We start from the raw sequence: 18,616 nt of genomic DNA, 5'->3' as shown, positions 1-18,616 counted from the left end.
GATACTTTATTGTTCTTAAACTTTGTGATGCTTTTGTTCCTTAGTAATGACTTCATAGAAGTGATCTTATGAGGGTTTCCACTAAGATGTCAGTTCCTGTGACTACACTGCACACTGTTGCAATCTGTAGGGTAAGAGGTTTGCATTAATGTGCAGCAGCAGGTTGGTGGCTGCGTTGCCCTTTGGGCAAGTAGTAGCTGTGGGTTTGCATTCCCTCGGGCACAGAAAGTTGCAGAACTGGGTTCCCTGTGTCCTGGGCAAATTCTTCACTGCTGGGCACCTGTGTGTTTGCACAGGGGAAGAAGGAGGAGGTTATTGCCTCCGATTTAGCATCCTCAAAATGCAAAACAGAACCAAATTTGAGGGTCCCAGTTAGGCTTCTGTGTGGGGTAGCACTCAGTTGCTGAGGTTCTTATAGAGAACAACAATTTGGGGCATGAGGAGAGGTGGAGATTAGACTTGTTTTGAGAATTGTATTTTTGCCTTACATACATTCAGTATACATGCTGAGGTGGCAGTCTCTGTTGTGGACTCAGACTTTAGGCAGCTGAGACAATTTTGCCTGTAATATGAAATTATTTTCTTCTTTATAAATACAGTGAAGTCACTTCTCTTTCCATACTAAATTTGATAAAATAACAGCATGGAATAAAATTTGATATGTAAAATACTGTATTATCCCCATATATGTATGTTCATGTGTTATAAGTCTTTAATGTCAGTTTTTACAACACAACAAAGTTAGGTTTTCTAAAAATTGCTCTCAACTCCATTTTTTTTATTACTAGGAAAAACCCCACAGAATTCCATTCTAATCCATTGCATCATGTTTGAGGAGAAAACCTTCTCTGAAGCATGTAGTGTTGGAAAGTACCCTTTCACAAGTTAGAGGAAAACCTGGCATTTTACCCATTTTCCACTCTTTCTTCTCAAGACGCGTCAGATTCCTTGGGATTTGTAAAAGATCGTGAACAAAATAAAGAACATTCTTGAATATACAGTTAGAGCTAATTAAAAATTAGACATTTATTACAATATCAATGTTGCTTGTGTTTGGAAAGAACATCTACATATGATAATCTCTTCATTAAGAAAAGATGGTTTAGCAGAAATGAAGGAATGGCTGCAGACAAATCACTTCTCAGGTTTAAGTTTACCGTACAGTAGAATTAAAAAGTTTTTGTTTAAAAAATGGAAATTTTTTGTTAAGAGCTAAGCTGACTTTCTTCTTGCACCTTGTCAATACAGAATTAAGGCTTTTCCTCCAGTTGTGACTGCTCTGCTCTTGCATCCTGTTGTGAAGGATAGCCAGTCTTTGAAAAGGAAATGCAAAGATGATCGTTCTAAAAATCATTCCCTATGGGGGATGACATGCGGAGGTGGAGGATAGAACGTGCTGCCATACTGTGAGGATGAAAATTACCACAAAAGCATGTCATTCAGGAGTAGCGTAGCTCTCTACTTCCTCTAAACGAGGTCTGTGTTTTTCAGGCATACCATGGCCTAACATGACTAAAATGTCAGAACTGTTATGCTATTTCAATTAAGTCTATTTCCTGTCTTGTGTTCAAAACCCTATTAATTCTGTTGCTGGTTCAAGGTGGAAACTGTTTTCTGTATTTCTTTGATGTGAACTAAAGTAAACAACTACTTTGAGGATTGATTTAAATTTGCTAGAGATACTTGAAACCTTAGAATATCTTTTCATTTCATTTTTTAAAATTTGTAGGCGTGACCCTGCAGAGCTTGTTTTGAAGAGCTCAAAAGGGGTTTGACCATTTTGGCAGGGGATAATCTCAACTACATGTGATTTTGTAAACTGAAAATATTTAAGAAGCAATTCAGAAAAAGATGAGAGGGTAGGATGAGGGAAGGCCATCGTCTCTGGGTCATCACGATCAGCTGGAAGGTATCAGAGCATAACTTCTGCCATACTGCATTTTACATCACCTAAGTCATTTGGCCATTCTTTTCCAAACCCTGTAGTAACTCTTAGTTGTCTGAAACTGTGGGTGGCTGAATTGTACCTGTCTTACAAAAATTGACACATGCAAGAACTACTGGCTTTGAAAGACTCAGCCTAACCTATTTTTAGTTGGTAAAAGATTTTTATTCACTTCAACTCAGTATACATGCTGCTGAAGAAGTATACAGCTGGTTAATGAGTTAACATAGCTGAATAGTTAATTCTATGTATATTCATAAATCTACAGCTAGTTAAAGCCTTAATAACGTTAAAAGATAAAAGGTTATTTTTGGCCTGTGTTTTATATGCAGTCTTGAATCATATCAGTTAATTTTTAATAAATAAAAAGTATTTATTTTTGAGATACTAATTATAAATAATAGAAAATTGTTTTCTAATGTGTCTTTTACTTCCTGCCTTTAAGTATGCTCTAAAAACCAGTGGGAGATATGTCCTAAAATTCCAGTAGACACCATGTTGTGTTCTTATGGAAACATCTGATTAAGAACATGGAGTTTAATAGTTTTAAGTCAAACTCATAATACATTTTAATACGATTGCTTTATAGTAAGTAACATAAACATAAGGAAGATGGAACAGGACCATATACTTACCTGCTTCATGGCATAATTGCATAATTGCATCTTTTCTTTTTTCTTTTTCTTTTTTTTTTTTTAAACTTTGTGTAAAGAGAAGAACTACTGAAGGAAAAAAAAGGCCTCCAGCGTGGCTCTAGTATGTCTTGTGTTTCTGGACAAATACTCTTTCACTACTGAGAAGAAAGAGTGTACATTTGATTTGTGAGAAACGTGGTTTAGTTTTCATTGCATTATCCTTTGTTTTGTTTTAGCCACAGCAATAGATTGCAACTGGATGACAAAAAACCCCAGGTATTTCTCCTTTTTCTAGGTGTGGGCACTCTCCTGTGTACCGTTCTCGTGAGATGTCAGGTCGGGCCCTCGTCCCATTTGTTATGGTAAATGAAGTACCACATACAGTGGTGTCCTTGCTGGAGGGGCTTCCAGACTCTACCAGTCCTTGCATACGACAGAATAATGTTCATGGAACGCTTCTGCAAGTAAGTTTTGGGGGGTTGTTTGTGGGTTTTTTGTTTTTTGTTTTTATTGTGGGGTTTTTGTTGGATTTTTTTGGTCATGCTTCACAGCCAGATAGTGTGCTGAATGTTCACACATTGTCAAAACACGTATGAAGACTCCTTTTGAGTCGATTCTATCAGATGTTAAATGTGGAATGCACATTTCATTTGTCATTAGAAGGCTGTAAGCTGTAAATATCAACACTTACATTTTCATACAGTGTTTCATTTCTGGAGATTAAAGTGCTTTGAGAGCAAATATCTATATAAACATACCTATAGAGAGATCTATGTGACTTACCCAAAATCACAGAGCAAATCTGAGGCAAAGCTGAACTCCAAGCACCAACAGTATTGTAGATATTGAGACTTGCTACTTACCTTCATATTTATATATTACTTCATTTGCTTTTCCTGCTACACCAGCAGCTTCCTGTCAGTTTGCTGTACATGTTGTGAAAAGCTTTATACACTCATCTTGTGAAAACGTTCTGGAAAACAGCTTGCTATTGGTTTGGAATCAGAAATTGCTTCGTTCCCCATATATCATTGCTTTGGTTTATGGCAGTCGGTTCACTGTGTTTGATTTTTAAGCTATCATGGTAATAAGTTACCCATGTTTATTGCCTGTTTTTCATGAGGAACCCTCCAACAAAGCCATGCTGTACATGATCAGCTCTGTTAGTCCGTCTGAGTTGGCACGCCATCTAGGTACATGTTTCCACTGTAAACTATGTGGTGGGGTGTCTGTGGTTTTGTTTTGTTCTTTTAGTGTATATTTTCCAGCATATCGTTTTCCTTTAAAATTATGACCTTACATGAAACCTAGGACAGGGAAATGAGTGAAGTACCTCTAGAGCTGTTACAGTGAAGGGTTTCAGCCAGTTGAATCTGGATTTGGATGATGACTGGTTACAGCGAAGGTTGTCACAGGGTATGGGATGATTGTGTCCAGTCTTTTCTGCTCTGAAAAGCAGTTCACGCACATGCATGTATGGAAGTGCTTAGACCTGTGAGCTGCTGCATCTGCCTGGGAAGGAGGAGAGTGCCATTGTTAAATTACCTGTGCAGCCCCGCTGTGTCATGAAACTTCTGAACCTCTTGAAGCATTAGGAAGAGAGGGTTAATCCAACAGAATTAAGTGCTTTCTCAGTCCAAAATGATTATAACCCTGGTCATGAGGGTATGGACTGACTGGCTGTAGTGTATAAAGTCACTGCCTTCTTTTTAGTGCCCAGGAAGAAAAATAATAACAGAAGGTTGATTCTGAAAGAACCCAAAGGATAATCTGTTTTTTAATCCAGTGTTGCTAACACGATCTTATGCATAGGGGAAGGGAGTTTTCTTTTCCATACCTGTGAGGCAGGAGATATTTTCAGGGCTTCAATGTGATTTTTCATCAGTTTTGAGCAGCAACTAGGAACTACTAGTGCAATTGGTACCGCACCAGGGAGAGACTGGTGCTGTCAGAGTATGGCATTCTTCAAAAAAATGTCATTTGTACCATAACAGTTCAGTGATGTTTGGTCTCTTGCATTTATCTCGAGCTTTGCTTTTATGACTTGTGAATCAAGGTTGTGCAAAGTCTTCATTTAATACTTAATCAAATTTAGTGTATGACTGAAATGCTGAGCTGTCTGTTGCCAGCTAAAAATAACAAAGCATTCAGACAAAATACCGTAGGGTGAAAAAGATGAGCAGAAAGAGAGGTGGTGGTGTTTGATGTTGTACCTCTAAAATACTAATGCCAAGTAGTTCAACATGCAGTTAGCATTCACCTCCTGTAAGCAGTACAAAGTACTGTGACTTTCAGGGGTTGTTGGATGCATGGTTTCAGTTTCTTTTTTATCCATGTAAGATGGTACTTGCAAAGCTGCTGCTAAAGCTCACTGAACTGTAGAAAATTATGTTATGGGTTTATTCGTTAAAGCACTGTTTCTCTGAAGGCTTACTTGAAGAGACAGTCATCTGGCAGTGTTTGAAATTGTTTGCACTGCATTTCCATGACACAGTAGAGAATTTATCTTCCTCTTTGATATAAAACCGAAACAAAAATCCCTACTAAAAAGAGTGAGTCTGTACAAAACTCAATAAAATTTAGATTTTTTCCAGAAGTACAAGGCCAATATCTTATGGAAATAGAATTCAGTAATTTCATTTTGTTTGTTCAGTCACATTAGTCAGAAGCTGACTAAGTTCATTGCCTAATTTTTTTCTGTGTTCGTATGCTGTCAAGTCTTGAACGGGAGAGTTGAAATTATTCAGACTTAAAGCTTATGTGACAGTGCCAAATGTAGTGAATCTTGAAAGTATATTTCAGTTATATTTCAGAGTTATGTAATTGCTTCATCTGTTGCAAGCCAAATGTTAATTTATAGAAAGATCATTCAAAAAGAGCAGCATGGAGTGCTTGTCTAAACAGGGCCTGTTTTCAAATTGTGGCGACTGACAGGGAGTGTTTTTTGACAGTGGATGCAAATGTGTTTTGTTTAACTTCAGACCTTTGTATTATGTGAAAACATGGCTTTTCCTCCACAGTGTGATAACTGTGGCTCAGTTTACATAGGCATATGAATGTCCATGAGGATAAAATAATCTCATGCTTTACATGTTTTACAGAAGAATTATTTTCAAGAATTACCTAGGAGGAATACTGCTGTGCTGTAACTCTTATGGAACTGATGGTATTCCTCAAGGAGTAGTTCTGCATCATAAGTAAATGCATTGACTTGAATAAGAGAAAGAAAAATCTATCCTTAGTGTTTCCTTTTATGAGTGCAGTTTCTACTTCACTCCATAACTAAAACTGGCGTGGGAGACAGGGAGGGTGAGGGAATCAAGTTTGTTATCCACAAGAAAATGCAGAAGTCTACTGGACTTCTTGAATGATGAAATATTTCTGGCTTCTTTTGTTTTAAGATCTAGGTTATTTAGCTGATTAGCTGAAAGGAAGAGCTTGTCCAGAGCTTTATGTAAAGACTTCTGGAAGTGTATAAAAATTTGTAACTAGGGAAGCCTTTATATTTGTGAAACTTTTTGACTTTTGGCAGTTGCCAGGGAACTTAGTTTTATTCAGGAAGATTGTGAGGTATCCTTATCAGAGGATCAAGTGGGTTTTTTTACCTTCTGCCTCTTTAGGGTTGAAATTCCTGCAGTATGTATTCCATGTGTTCAGAATAATTGAGAAATTAAGAATTAAGCTGTAATTAATTCAGAAATGTTTTATTCAATAACCTGTACTTGAGATTAGTAATTTCAGTGTACTAGTTTGACTCATAGTGGTATTTGTAAGCCATGCAGGTAGGGACATGGTCTGCTTTCTCTTTTCATGTCTGTGTTTTTGTAGAAATGTATAGTCTCATATAGTCTTAACTGGGTCTCTTAAAACTACAGTAAAGATGACACGTATGTAAAAGAGTGTGTTTCGAGTCCTGATGTTTATGAAAGCTTCCAGTCTTCAGTTTGCCTAATTCTATGCAGTTGCAATAAGCCTGAATGTCTCAAACAAAACACTTGTTAGAGTCAAGAGTTAATCAAAGATCTCCAAACATTAGTGAAGCTCAAGGTTCACTTAATTTAGAATTCATAGAGAGATCTCACATGGAAATGAGCCTTAAGTGAAACAGAAATTATGGAGACTTGGTAGTTCCTCAAAGAAACTGTAACTCCAGAAGTACAAATCAACCTAACACAGAATGGATAGAAAGTGTAATAACACACCAAATTGGACAAATTAGGAGTTCTCCACTGAATGCAAAGCAAGAAGAAACATACTGAAGCAAAGAGGAAAGGCAGAGGTGAAATTGGGAAGGCCAGGGCAAAAATTTGCTGTAGCCTTCCAAGAGATTTCTGCTGAAATACTTAGTCTTGGAAAATGGAAGCTGATATCTGAAAGGTATACTTTTCTCCCTTAGTTCATTAACAGAGTCCAATATGAGCTTAAATATTAGAAACTACTTTCTAACATTAAGCACGCGTTAATGTTCAGCACTTACAAATAGTGGATCTGTCATCATGTATATTAAGATTTTGCCTGGCCCTGGGAGATGGACAGATGATTACTTGCGATTCCTGCCAGTCTCCCCTTTATTTTTTAATGATTCTTTGATCATTAAAAGTGATTGGGGCATCTTCATGTAGCTATGCAGAATTTTTATTTCCATCAGTCTGCACCTGGTTAATTCTTGTTTGCATAGGTTTGTGGGTATAACATTCATAGCTTTTATTGTTGTAGATGGTCTTGTGTAAACCATAAAAATTTTGAAGTAAATTACTCAAATTAGTTTTTAAGATTGTTATTGCAAATAAAGGTTTGAATATTATAAACATCAATTTTACTTGGATTGGAAATAACTAATTGAAACAGTTTTTATATACAGTTTAGATAACATCTTCTGTGCGCTTACACTTTATACTGAACGAAGTCCAAGAAGGTAAGCTTCTGGGCATACTAGGGAAAGAAAGCTTGGGCATGTGTTATTCCTAACCATGGAAAGTAAAGACTGAGATGAAGACAACATCCAGTAGTACCTCAGCCATACCTCAGTCAGATTCATCTCCAGGTGGGCTTTGTGTTCCCTGACTGCATCTCTGCATGCTTGGACAGTGTCTCTGTTTTCCTCCCAGGCTACCTGTCCCTGCTTCCACCTTCTGTATACTCCCTTTCTGTTTGAGTTTTGTCACAAGCTCCTTGTTCATCCATGCAGGCCTCCTGGCATGTTTGCCTGAGTTCTAGCTTGTTGGGATGGACTGCTCTTGAGTTTGGAGGAAGTAGTCCTTGAATATTAACCAGCTTTCTTGGACCCCACTCCCTCTAGGGCCTTATCCTACAGGACTCCTATCAAGCAGACCCAGGAAGTGGCCAGAATCTGCTCTCATGAAGTCCAGGGTTGTGATCTTGCTTTTTGCCCTGCTCCTTCCTCTCAGGATACTGAAAAAAACGCCATCTCACGGTCACTGCAGCTAAGGCTGCCTTTGACCTTCACATCCTCAGTGAGTCATTCATTGTTCGTGAGTATGAGGTCCATCAGAGCATTTGTCCTTGTTGTCTCGTCTATTGCTTTTATCAGGTAGTTGTCATCAGTGCTCTCCAGGAACCCCCTAGATTGCTTATGCTGTGCTGTGCTGGTCCTCCAGCAGATACCGGGGTGGTTGAAGTCCCCTATGAGGACCAGGGCCTGAAAATGCAAAGCTACTTCTAGCTGTCTGTAGGCGGCCTCATCCGCTTGTTCTTTCTGATTTAGTGGCCTATAGCAGATACCCACTACAGCGTCACCCATACTGGTCTCCTCTTTAGTCCTTACCTATAAGCTCCCAGCTGGCTCATCATCCATCCCCAGGCAGAGCTCCATGCATTGCAGCTGTTCTCTCACATAGAGGGCAACTCCATCTTCTCATCTTCCCCACCTGTCCTTCCTAAAGAGCCTGTATCCCTCCACTGCAGCACTCCAAACATGTCAGCTATCCTGTCTTGTCTCTGTGATCCCAACAAGATCACAGCCCTGCATCTGCACAAAGACCTCTTAAATTACCTCTTCCTTTGGGTGCTTTAATGAGAAGTTACAGGGACCCTAAGCATGATTTGCCCAGAAAACAGGCAGCACCTTTAATTCATCTGGTTGTAGATTATTTATGATGATTAAGAAAAACTCCCAAATGCCTGAACTTTCAGATTGGTTTGCCAAGGAAGGCAGATGTTAAACTTCAGCTTTTGTTTTTATCTTGTAAGAATCAGATAACGTGATTGATGCTGGATTGCAAAGGCTGTGTAGTGTGCATAGACCTAGAATCTAGTTGTTAATAATAGAGCAGAATGGCAGCAGTATGACTGGAGCCTTCAGTCACAGTTCTGCACTCACTAGTTTCCAGAAATCTTTCACATTTGTGCACTGGAAAAATCTGTACTCAAATGAGAGTGTACGTGTCCTCATGGTTTCATATTGAGAATGATTCATTGGACAGCTGCAATTAATCATGGAGCAGATGTAATTACTATTAAGGTTTATTTCTTTTTCATATGAAAGAATCTGCACATCAATTGGGTCATTACCTCTTGTATATTATCAGTTTAATCTTCCTCATGTTCACTTTGGCAAGTCTACAGTTTTGTACTTTTAGAACATAATGGGATCAGGTAAATGAAAGTTATGAAAAGAGGCACTGGGTTTTCATTTAACTTCTCTGTGCTTTGTTTTGGACACTTCTGAAATGTTGAAGGTGCTAACCTAGAGATCTTGCGTGGATTTATAACTAAATGCCGACACTGTCTAGCTTGAGATTGGGATACAGAAGCGTACAAAAAATTTTGCTTCCCTTATCTGTCCCATTCACTACACAGTGCCTTCTTTTTGGAGAGCGTGTTGCATTCCCTTTGGCATCTTTTGGGCACAGATTAGGAGAAAGGAGGTTTCAGGGACTTCTCCCTCATCGTTTGCTGCTTGTATATGAAGAGAGGGAACTACATGACTTTGTTTAAATGTGTGTGCTGCCTCCATTTGCAGCCTCCATCAGGATATGGATTGTATTGTCCAAGATAAAACTTTTTGTAGAAGTTCCCAGCTGCACATATCATTGAGGAGCAATTTCTGGCTGGAAGCTACTTTCTTCATGAAGATTATTTACATTGTTGGTGTTACTTTGTACAAGCAATCAAACAACTGCATAGGATAAAATAAAAACCTCTGCTGGCCTATCATGTGCTTGCAGGTGGATCCTTCCCATCGTGACTGGTTTTGGTGACTGCTGTAACTCAAAGTCACAGAAATTCTGCCTGGTCTGCTGTGGTCCCTAGGAAGATTTCTCTCCATTCCCCCATCTTCTCATCAGAGGTCTGGCTGGTAGCTTTTCTTCTCACTGCAGTCTTCCCACTTATTGCTGTTACTTTGTCACTCCTACTCATTTATCCTGAAATTTCTTCCCTGAACATATGTCAGTGTTTTGCATCTCAAGAGAAGAACAGTATCTTCTTCTATCTGAGGGGTGCACATGACCTGTTCTTAAAGAAATACAAAATTTAACTGGCAAGGGACAAACAAAACAGAATTTGTTGTGCTTTGATGCAGGGTTAAAACTCCATGAAGATAAAAATGGAAATTCACTTATTTAATGTTGTTTTGAGTGTCATCAATCAGTAGTCAGTTACTCTTCACAAATTGTTACTCTTAATATTCAGATTTTCTCCACATTTTGAATTTTCAAGCAAATTCTGTAGTTTCAATTAGCTAAATTGGTTTTATAGCAGTAGGCTGGTTCAGAGAGGTGTTTTGGGGTTTTGGCTTTTTTGGTTTGTTTTTGTGGTTTGTTTTTCTTTTTATATTCACCAATTCAAACAATTCTGTTTGGCATATGAATGTGAAGTCTTGTGCAAGGAATGTTCGTTGAGTTTTTGAACCTTTTTCTGTTTTACTTTTGAAACCAGCAGCACTGTTGCATCTCTCTCAGATCTAAAGAACAGACTGAGTCACATCAACTTAGTCAGTTGCCTGTGACAAAAATTAGATTTAATAGGAGATAGAGGGCTTCATAACTCTTTACATTAATTAACATTAATTTTAAAAATTAAATTTCCCACTGACTTCAATGGGACAAGAAATTAGCAGTTACTATTTTTCAGGGAATAGCAGCATCCTATAGAATTAGACTCATCTTTCTGAAAATACTTTACAATGAAAGAATATAGATTGCTTGTATTAAAAAATAATAATATGATTAAAAAACCTGCATGGTTACATGGCAGATTTTTCTGCCATCTGTATGGCTTTTGTGAAAGTGATTTTTTTCTTTCTGGAGTTTATTAAATATGGTGAGGTTTGTGTGATGGTAGAACTTCAAATTATCTGTATCAACTGTTTGGATATGCTGATGCTTTAAATAATAATGGAGAGCTGGAAGAAGTTATTTAAAGATGGAAAAATTGATTTAAAGGATGGTTGGAGACTTCGTTAAAGCAGCAAGAAAACCTGGACAAGAACATAACCTGAGAATAGCCATACTGGGTCATGCAAAGGTCTGACTGACTTAGTGTGTTGCTTCCAGCAAGGACTGATAGCACAAGCCTAGGCAAGAGAACAACACATACCAAACAGCTGGAGAAACATCTGTATGTGCTGTATTAGCTTAGAGTAGTCTTGAGCCAGAGATGTATGGATGTGACTTTGTGGAAGATAAAAATTAAGTACATAGTTGTAGTGATGAAAAGAAGCAGTTTATGATGAAAACATCAATATGCATGCTAGGTAGTTTAAATATCCAGAAGAGTTGTATTAAGATAGTTTGTTGTTGATGAAAGTAGAGCCTGCCTGATGAATGGGGATGCCTTTTTCCTTCCTTTGAGAGGAGGAGGATTTCAGCTTAAGTTGCTACAAAGGAAGGTCAAGCTTCAGGTATTTGAGATTATAATCACTCTCATGTTTTATGAGTTTAATGCTTGGACACTTACTCAGAGGAATAAAGACAATTTAAATATGAGCATTTTAAAATAAAGCAGAGAAGAATGATGCATGAAGAAGAGCTAGCAAGCAGTCATGGGACCTCCTTTATTACAGGACAGAATAGGTAATAAAAACCCACAGACTCCAGTGGCTAGGGTGAGAGAATATGACAACAGGAGACAAATTAGGCAAATATATTTTGAAGGTCATTCTTGGATGTTGGTCCTTGTGGCTGAGTGAAAGAAAGAGGTATACTACTTGTTAGCTTGACCTAAAAATCCTTCATGTGAATTACCAGTAGGGGTGTCAGTGACTATATTATCCTGTTTTGGTTTGAAGACAAAGGATCTCTAGGGTCTGAGGGAATGAATGGGGAAGTAGTATATTGTTTATTTGGCTTTATTCAGTAGCACAGAAACATTAACTATGGTGAGTTACATTTTATTTGCCTTGGCAGTGAAGTTTGAAGTGTGGCAGTTCAACGTTGTCTTATAAAAACTCAATATAGTAAACAAATGTTGCGTTATCTACAGATCAAAGAAATAAACCTGCTATAATTAAATGTTTTCCAGTGAAACTTCCTTCCAGCTGTTTCTTTTCTAAGCTTAGTTTTTAGTGTTCAAGATAAGCCTTACTATTAAGATCAGTACAAAGAGAAAAGAAATACTGACATCAAAGTTGAAAACATATTCACATATATGTAGCTGGCAGTAACAAACAGTTGTCTCATTTCTTCATGTTGTAAATTCATATTAACTGTTGCATAGGAGTACACTGATACAAGGAGGCAGTAAGCATTTGAGTACAAGATTTATATTTGAATGCAACAGAAATGCAACTAAGTTCCAGCAATGGGAGGAGACAGTCTCTGAAAGAAAATAATGAGATTTTGCCAGAGATTTTCTTACAGATGCTTTTTTTTTTTAAAAAAAAAACCCTCATGTGGTACTGCTAATTGACTAGGCAGATCTGCTAGCTGTACATTGCTTTAAAGTTGTTTTAACTGTAATTAGAATGCTCCCAAATATTATGTCTCTGACTTTCTGAGACATGTCACTAGTTTTCAAACGGGCATAGATTTAGACAGCTCTTACAACTCTGTTAGGTCTTTTAATTCAGTTTCTGCATCGTTACCAAGTTCCTTCCTACAGCAACTAAGGATATACAGAGATGCTATTGGTGTTAACCTCGTGTTCACATGTTTGAAATTTTAAAAAAAGTGTGGTTTTAGAATAGAATAAGCAATATTCATCAACTAGTGAAAACAAGGCTGCTGCTATTTTTAGTTGAGAGGTAGCTATAATAATGACTACTCTGGGTTGTGCTGGGGTAGTGTGACAGTTGCCCCTCTGTAAAGTGGAATGGATGACTTGATGGATGCACTGCCTCCCCTCTCCCACACCCTAGATTTTGATGCTTATTACTATGGCTATGACAAGCAGTTGCTATGCAGATGTTTTGGCCTCCCTGATCCAGTGCACCCAGGACCACTCCTTAATGAATAAAAGCTCTTGCAACCCGTGTTGCTAGCAGAGATTGCAGGGTGGCTGTGTGTGCAGCCATTTGAGGTACCTTGCCTGGTGTTCAGTTACAGCCATAAAGCATCACTAGTGTTCAGCTAACTTCTCTAGTTATGTGAAGTGATTGAAAACACTATATATGAATGTGGTTATATAGAGCAACTTTTATTAGGTGTTAGGATTAAACCTAGGAAAAAGAAATCCTTCTTATAGGTACAGTTTTCACAGTGGATAGATTATTTTCTTTATAGATGATGGAGATGCTGGAAACAAATAATATTAGCACAGTGTTCTATTTTTTACTACTTAAATCTTCCTGAAGAGAGTTGGAACTATTTTGGGCACTGGCTGGTTAACTTGATTTAGACCTCCCAGAACAAGAATTGAACTCTTGTGAAGTCTAAATTTTTCAAGTGTTCAATTCTATGCATATTTCTTGCACCTGTTTTGTATTACAAATCTTTAAGTATCCCTCATGATTAGTCAGGAAAGCAATCCTATCACTCTGTCACAGGCAGAGGATGTTTTTATGTTTTTACAGTTGGGAAGGGAAAAGTTGAAACCTGTAAAGTGTACCAAAGATATAATATTCTCCTAGGTGGTGCAGAGGATTAATTTAGTACTCCACAGAGTTCATTTTTCATCTCCAAAAACATGTTTTCAGTCCCACCCGCATAGGATTTTTTTTCTTTTCCTTTTGATCTACAAACCATGTCTTGAAAACTTTCAGAGCCAAAAAAAAGATAATCCTGGATACACTTCCTGGATATACTTTTAAAAATACCCATCCATGATAAGTTCTGACTGCTTGAGGACATATAAAAAATATTTATGAACAGTGAAGACTTTTTACTGTGCTCTGTGTTTTCAGAAGTTCGGGCTATAGTGAGAAATGTGGGAAGGTGCCTTCTTTGGTCTTTAGAAGCTTTCTCAGCCGGTTTACAAAGCAGAAGAATACCCTCCACGAAAGGAGGAGAAAGCTGGAAAAATTGGCATTTAAAAGAATGCTGGATGGGTGAAGTGAATGAAGGGGGATGAGTAGTCTTAAGTGGATAACTGTTCAGTAAAGACTTAACCTATACTGAAGGCTAGGATGCAAGAATCTCAAATAGTGGAACAAAAAGTTGAAAGGAGTAGAGGAGGAAAAACCTGAAAATCTAAGAAAATCAAACAAAGTAAACACAAAACAAGAATAAGACACTTTTCCAAGGTTTGAAAATCACTTTCAGAGTGTTCATGAGTCAAACTAGAATTTTTTGAATGAATGTAGTGTACTTTTTCCTTCTTCAACTAAGTTTAAGAGCATGTTACTTGCTTTACTTTTTTTCTGTCTGTATGTCACAGGCATTTCTTGCAGTAGTGTTTTTTACCACTGTTTTTTCTTGGTTTTATTAATTATTTTAGAATATCTGCATGTCTGAAGTAGTTATTGTTGTGGTGCTAAAATTTTCTAGGAACAGCTTTCACATGGCTGTTTGACTTAAAGTGTTTTTTTTAACTCAGGCTCTAAATGACTCTGAATCTGAGCTGATGGCATACTCTGGAAATTTGTTCCTCTGATGCTGTTTATTCATGGGCCAGAAGAGAATGGGAAATGGATATCCAGGCTGAGGAAGGATTGTACAGAAATTTGACTGGCATAAAGAAACTACATGGGACAGAAAGTTTATGTGGGGGCAGGGCTAACAAGAAACAGCTGTGTTACACTTGTATCTAGTGGTGAAGGGTTGTGGGGTTTTTTTGAAGGGTAAGGGGTGGCGTCTTACTATAAGGGTCTATCTATACGTTTTGCTTTTAGATCAGGGGCTATGTGGGGAGCAATGCTTTAGTGAAATAAAATATGTTTTCTACTGTCTAGTACAGTATGTTCCCAGTTCTGGGGCACTGCTGCTAACACCCTCAATGAATAATGTGGATTCTGAGTTGGATCATCAAAAATGCTGCTTCCAGTGGAGCTGCAGCTCTTAGACTTGAAGTACCTGCAGAGCCCTCATCAGGTCCTGAAAACAGCCTGGGTGTGGCCTAACTGCAGAAGAGGGCTAGGGGGATGCTGAGAGGGTGACAGGGATGCTTGTAAATTTATCACCTGTCAAGGTCCTTCGTTTTCTCTCCTCATTCTTTCATAAAAGGTGACAGTTGTCTCTGGATCATCAGAGTCTCCTTGATGTTTGGGAGTGTGGAAACCTCCCACACAGCTTCAAGCAAGCAAAGAATGAATGAGGCTTCTGAAGGCATGATAAGCAGCAGGTGCTTCTATTCTGTCCTCCCTCATTCCTTCTCAGGCTTGCACCTCTGTTATCTCTCCCTGTTTCCCCTGGCACCTTCACTATCAACTCCCTCCTGCCAGCTCTTGTTTCAGTGCTTACTCCTCTGTATATCTGTTCTGGACCCCATCCTCTCTTAAAAAGTAGCTGCTGTCTTGGTATGTTGTTGCTTATTGCAGTAGGGTTATTACCATGCTGTCAGAAGTGCATTCCAAATGTATCTGTATATTGACTTTTATTCTAAAGTGTACACTACAGATTCAGTATGTCTTCACATCTACAATGAATGGTTTCGTCTGGTTTTGACAGACATCTCCAGATGGTAGTAGTTTGTTCTGGCCTGGTTTTCTGGTGGAAAATAAGCAATGGTTATTAATCTTTTTCTCAAATATACAGGTATTTCCATAGATGCAGAAATGTCTTTGTGTCAGAAGTGGGTGTTGGGAAAGCTTTAAACTTTGGAAATCAGATTTGTCCTATTTCAGTGCAAACACACCAATAATAAGATTAAAACTTCTGTTTCACTACAAGAAATCACTTAGGAATTCAGCACTTAAATATTCATGACCTAGATGAAAGATATTGAGCATTTATAGTTTATACTGAGTTTGACTTCGGTATAGTTGAAGTTTCTTAGCACCTTTTCTTCCTTTCCACCATCCAAATGCATGCATTTGTGTAGCTTTATAATACTAAGTTGCTATTCTTCAATGAAAAAAAATAGTTTAAGGTAGGAAAAGCCAACTTAAAACATCTCTAAAAATACTTCTATAGCAAACAAAATGCCTATTATGTACTCGTCTCACATTTGTAAATTGCAAGAAATCTTTCATTTATTCTTCTCTGGTTTTCTGACTGTCTCATTTCATTTGTGAAACAGACACCACTGGCAATTAGAACAGGAAACTGTAGAAAGACCAATAATCACTTTTTGCCAAAGGAAATATAAATGGAGCTATTCTTGCATGTGTGGTTTGACTTGTTTCTTTTCATTCTAATTTTTTTACCTATTGAATCATTTTGTGCCATAAGAAATACTAGCTAGAGCCTTTGCTCTTTGAAATGGAGTCACTTTTGAACCCTGATCGACTCAAGACAAAAAAGAAATTTTAAATCATATTGTCAGTATCTTATGTGAAACACCCTACATACTTCATACTTTTTAGGTTATTATGTTAATACAAAAGTAATTAATGCCATCATGGAAATACAAAAGTAATTAATACCATCATGGAAATAAATGTGTACCATAGTGATGCTACTGTCGTCCCATCTAGTGAATACTACCCACTTCCAAAAAAGCCTAAGGAAAATGTAGAGATGGACATAGTAACACTCTAAAAGACTTCACATATACATCTTGCCAAATAGCTGATGTTAATAGTTGTTATTTCCTGATGTAACATCTAATAAAAAACATATGCTGTATGTTTATATCCTCTGTTGCAGCATAAAACTGCAGCCCATAGATAGTCCTGAAGCATTTCAAAAGGACAGGACTTGGTGTGATCACCTTTGGGTACTACTCTCTCACAGGAGACTTGTTGAGCAGGCAGGGTTTCAGACCTCTGTAGTAAGTGTTGTTCTTACTACATCAAGTGTTTCCAGCAATAGAAATGCTTCTTTTGGTTTGCTGTTTTGAGTCAATCATTCATACTTCTGAATTTTCATATTGTAAGAAATTATTTCAAAATTAATCACACTAAAGTAGATTCTGTAGATATTAGGAACTGATGAGGTAATACTCTTATGACTAGCTGTTTTTCTTGGATTATTGTACTCTCAGAGACATTTAAAAATTATATTGCAGCATCAGGCATCTTCTGTTGTCAGAAGTGAAAGAAAGGTTAAAAAAGCCCAAATGAGCATTTTATGTTTAACTAGTTTTAAAATATATAAAATATGGCGTCTTGGCACTCTGATCACTGAGGAGGAAAAAAAAGTTATCTTTGTAACCTCATACTGCCTTTAGCAATAAAAGCATAATACTGTTTTCCCTAAAAAAAATGAACTGTTGTAACAGTGGTGTAGATACACAGTATTAAAGAAGGAAATAGAACTACAAAGTAATGTAACCTGTAGAGAATTGTTTCATGTTCTTCATTTTTCTGAATAGCCATATTGCACTCTTAGATAGGTAAAAAGTTATTTTTAAAGTTAAAGACCTTTTAGACAGATACATTGAATATACAGCATTGTCATTTTAATCTGACGTAAGGATTAATAGCTCTAACAATATTTAAAGCTCTTTTCAGTGTTGTATAATGTACTTTGTGAACAGGAAGTTCATTTCATATGAAATTTAATTTGTGAACTTCCATGATCACATGGCCCAAATAAATTAGCTAGATATTTTCTAAGTCAAGTTGTGGATATTGTTAAATTTATCATGTCCAGCTCTCAACTTATTACTGCAGTAACTTCTTGGGTTTTTTACTCTTTCAGAGTGTGGTAGGCTTCGATATTAACAGTCAGATTTCCTCAGAAAGAGAGGTGTTTATAACCACCGCAGCCCTTGACACTTTTTTCCATCAACTGTTTGGCTAGTTCAGTTTTGCTGTTTTTCCATCAGCCTTTTCCTTTCAGAGGAATTTATGTTCTATCTCAGTGTTATCTTTAATTCAGTTTTATTTCAGTGTTATTTATACAGATTACATAGGACAACAGGAAGAAAGGCTTAGAAGTTGGGAGTCAGTCATATATATTTTTTCATTCAGTCAGTACATGAATGGGGCTTATAATGGCTTTATCTACATGGGTGATCCCTGGGGTTTTACAGAAACAACTTTGTTGAATAGAATCACAGTACCATGATAGCCACAGAAATCCTCAAAACAATTGCAGTGCTGCAATTATACAAGCATAAAACACTTCAGAGGTCTCCCTGGATGATGGACGATGCCATTCAATTTTGGTGTCATGTGTCATGAGCAGGAGGTATTTATTGTCACATACTCATTACTGAATTTCAAGAGAAGCTTGATTTGGGTCTTTTTCTTTAGTTAGCCTGAGTTTCCTGGGAAAAAAGGAAAAAATGTGTTATTTTGGGTGGCAGATATGATATTTGTCAAATTTGTACAGTACTAAAATAGAGAACTAGGAGACAAATTTGAGGAAACTTTTCTTTCGTGGCTTATAATACAAAACATTCATACCAACTAGTGTTACTGTATTGTACACAATGCTATCTGTAGGGGATCCCTTCACAGATTTTTGTAGTGAAAACCATGTCATCAATAAGTATTTTATTTTGACCTTTAACCTGTTTAACAAAAAGCTTCTACTCTATTTTATCTGTAGCTTACTAGGAGAGCACTCATCCTCTTTAAGTAAATAAATAA

General features: G+C 37.4%; 1 protein-coding gene across 6 annotated transcripts in view; it reads left to right on the top strand.

Annotated features, from left to right (window-relative positions):
- The window catches only part of THADA (THADA armadillo repeat containing), a 167,408-nt gene that overhangs the window by 72,567 nt on the left and 76,225 nt on the right, over positions 1–18,616 (top strand). For 5 of the 6 annotated variants that reach the window (XM_074818029.1, XM_074818027.1, XM_074818028.1 and 2 more), the window contains exon 29: positions 2,876–3,044. In XM_074818029.1, coding sequence (XP_074674130.1) covers positions 2,876–3,044 — 169 coding nt within the window. Of the gene's footprint in view, positions 1–2,875; positions 3,045–9,767; positions 9,890–18,616 lie in introns of all 6 variants that reach the window. The other variant, XR_012622436.1, reaches the window with a different exon arrangement.

The sequence above is a fragment of the Strix aluco genome, chromosome 3 (assembly GCF_031877795.1).
Source record: "Strix aluco isolate bStrAlu1 chromosome 3, bStrAlu1.hap1, whole genome shotgun sequence".
Classification (NCBI taxonomy): Eukaryota; Metazoa; Chordata; class Aves; order Strigiformes; family Strigidae; genus Strix; species Strix aluco.
Note: the sequence above shows the minus strand (reverse complement) of the source record. Positions and strands in the feature narration are given on the sequence as shown.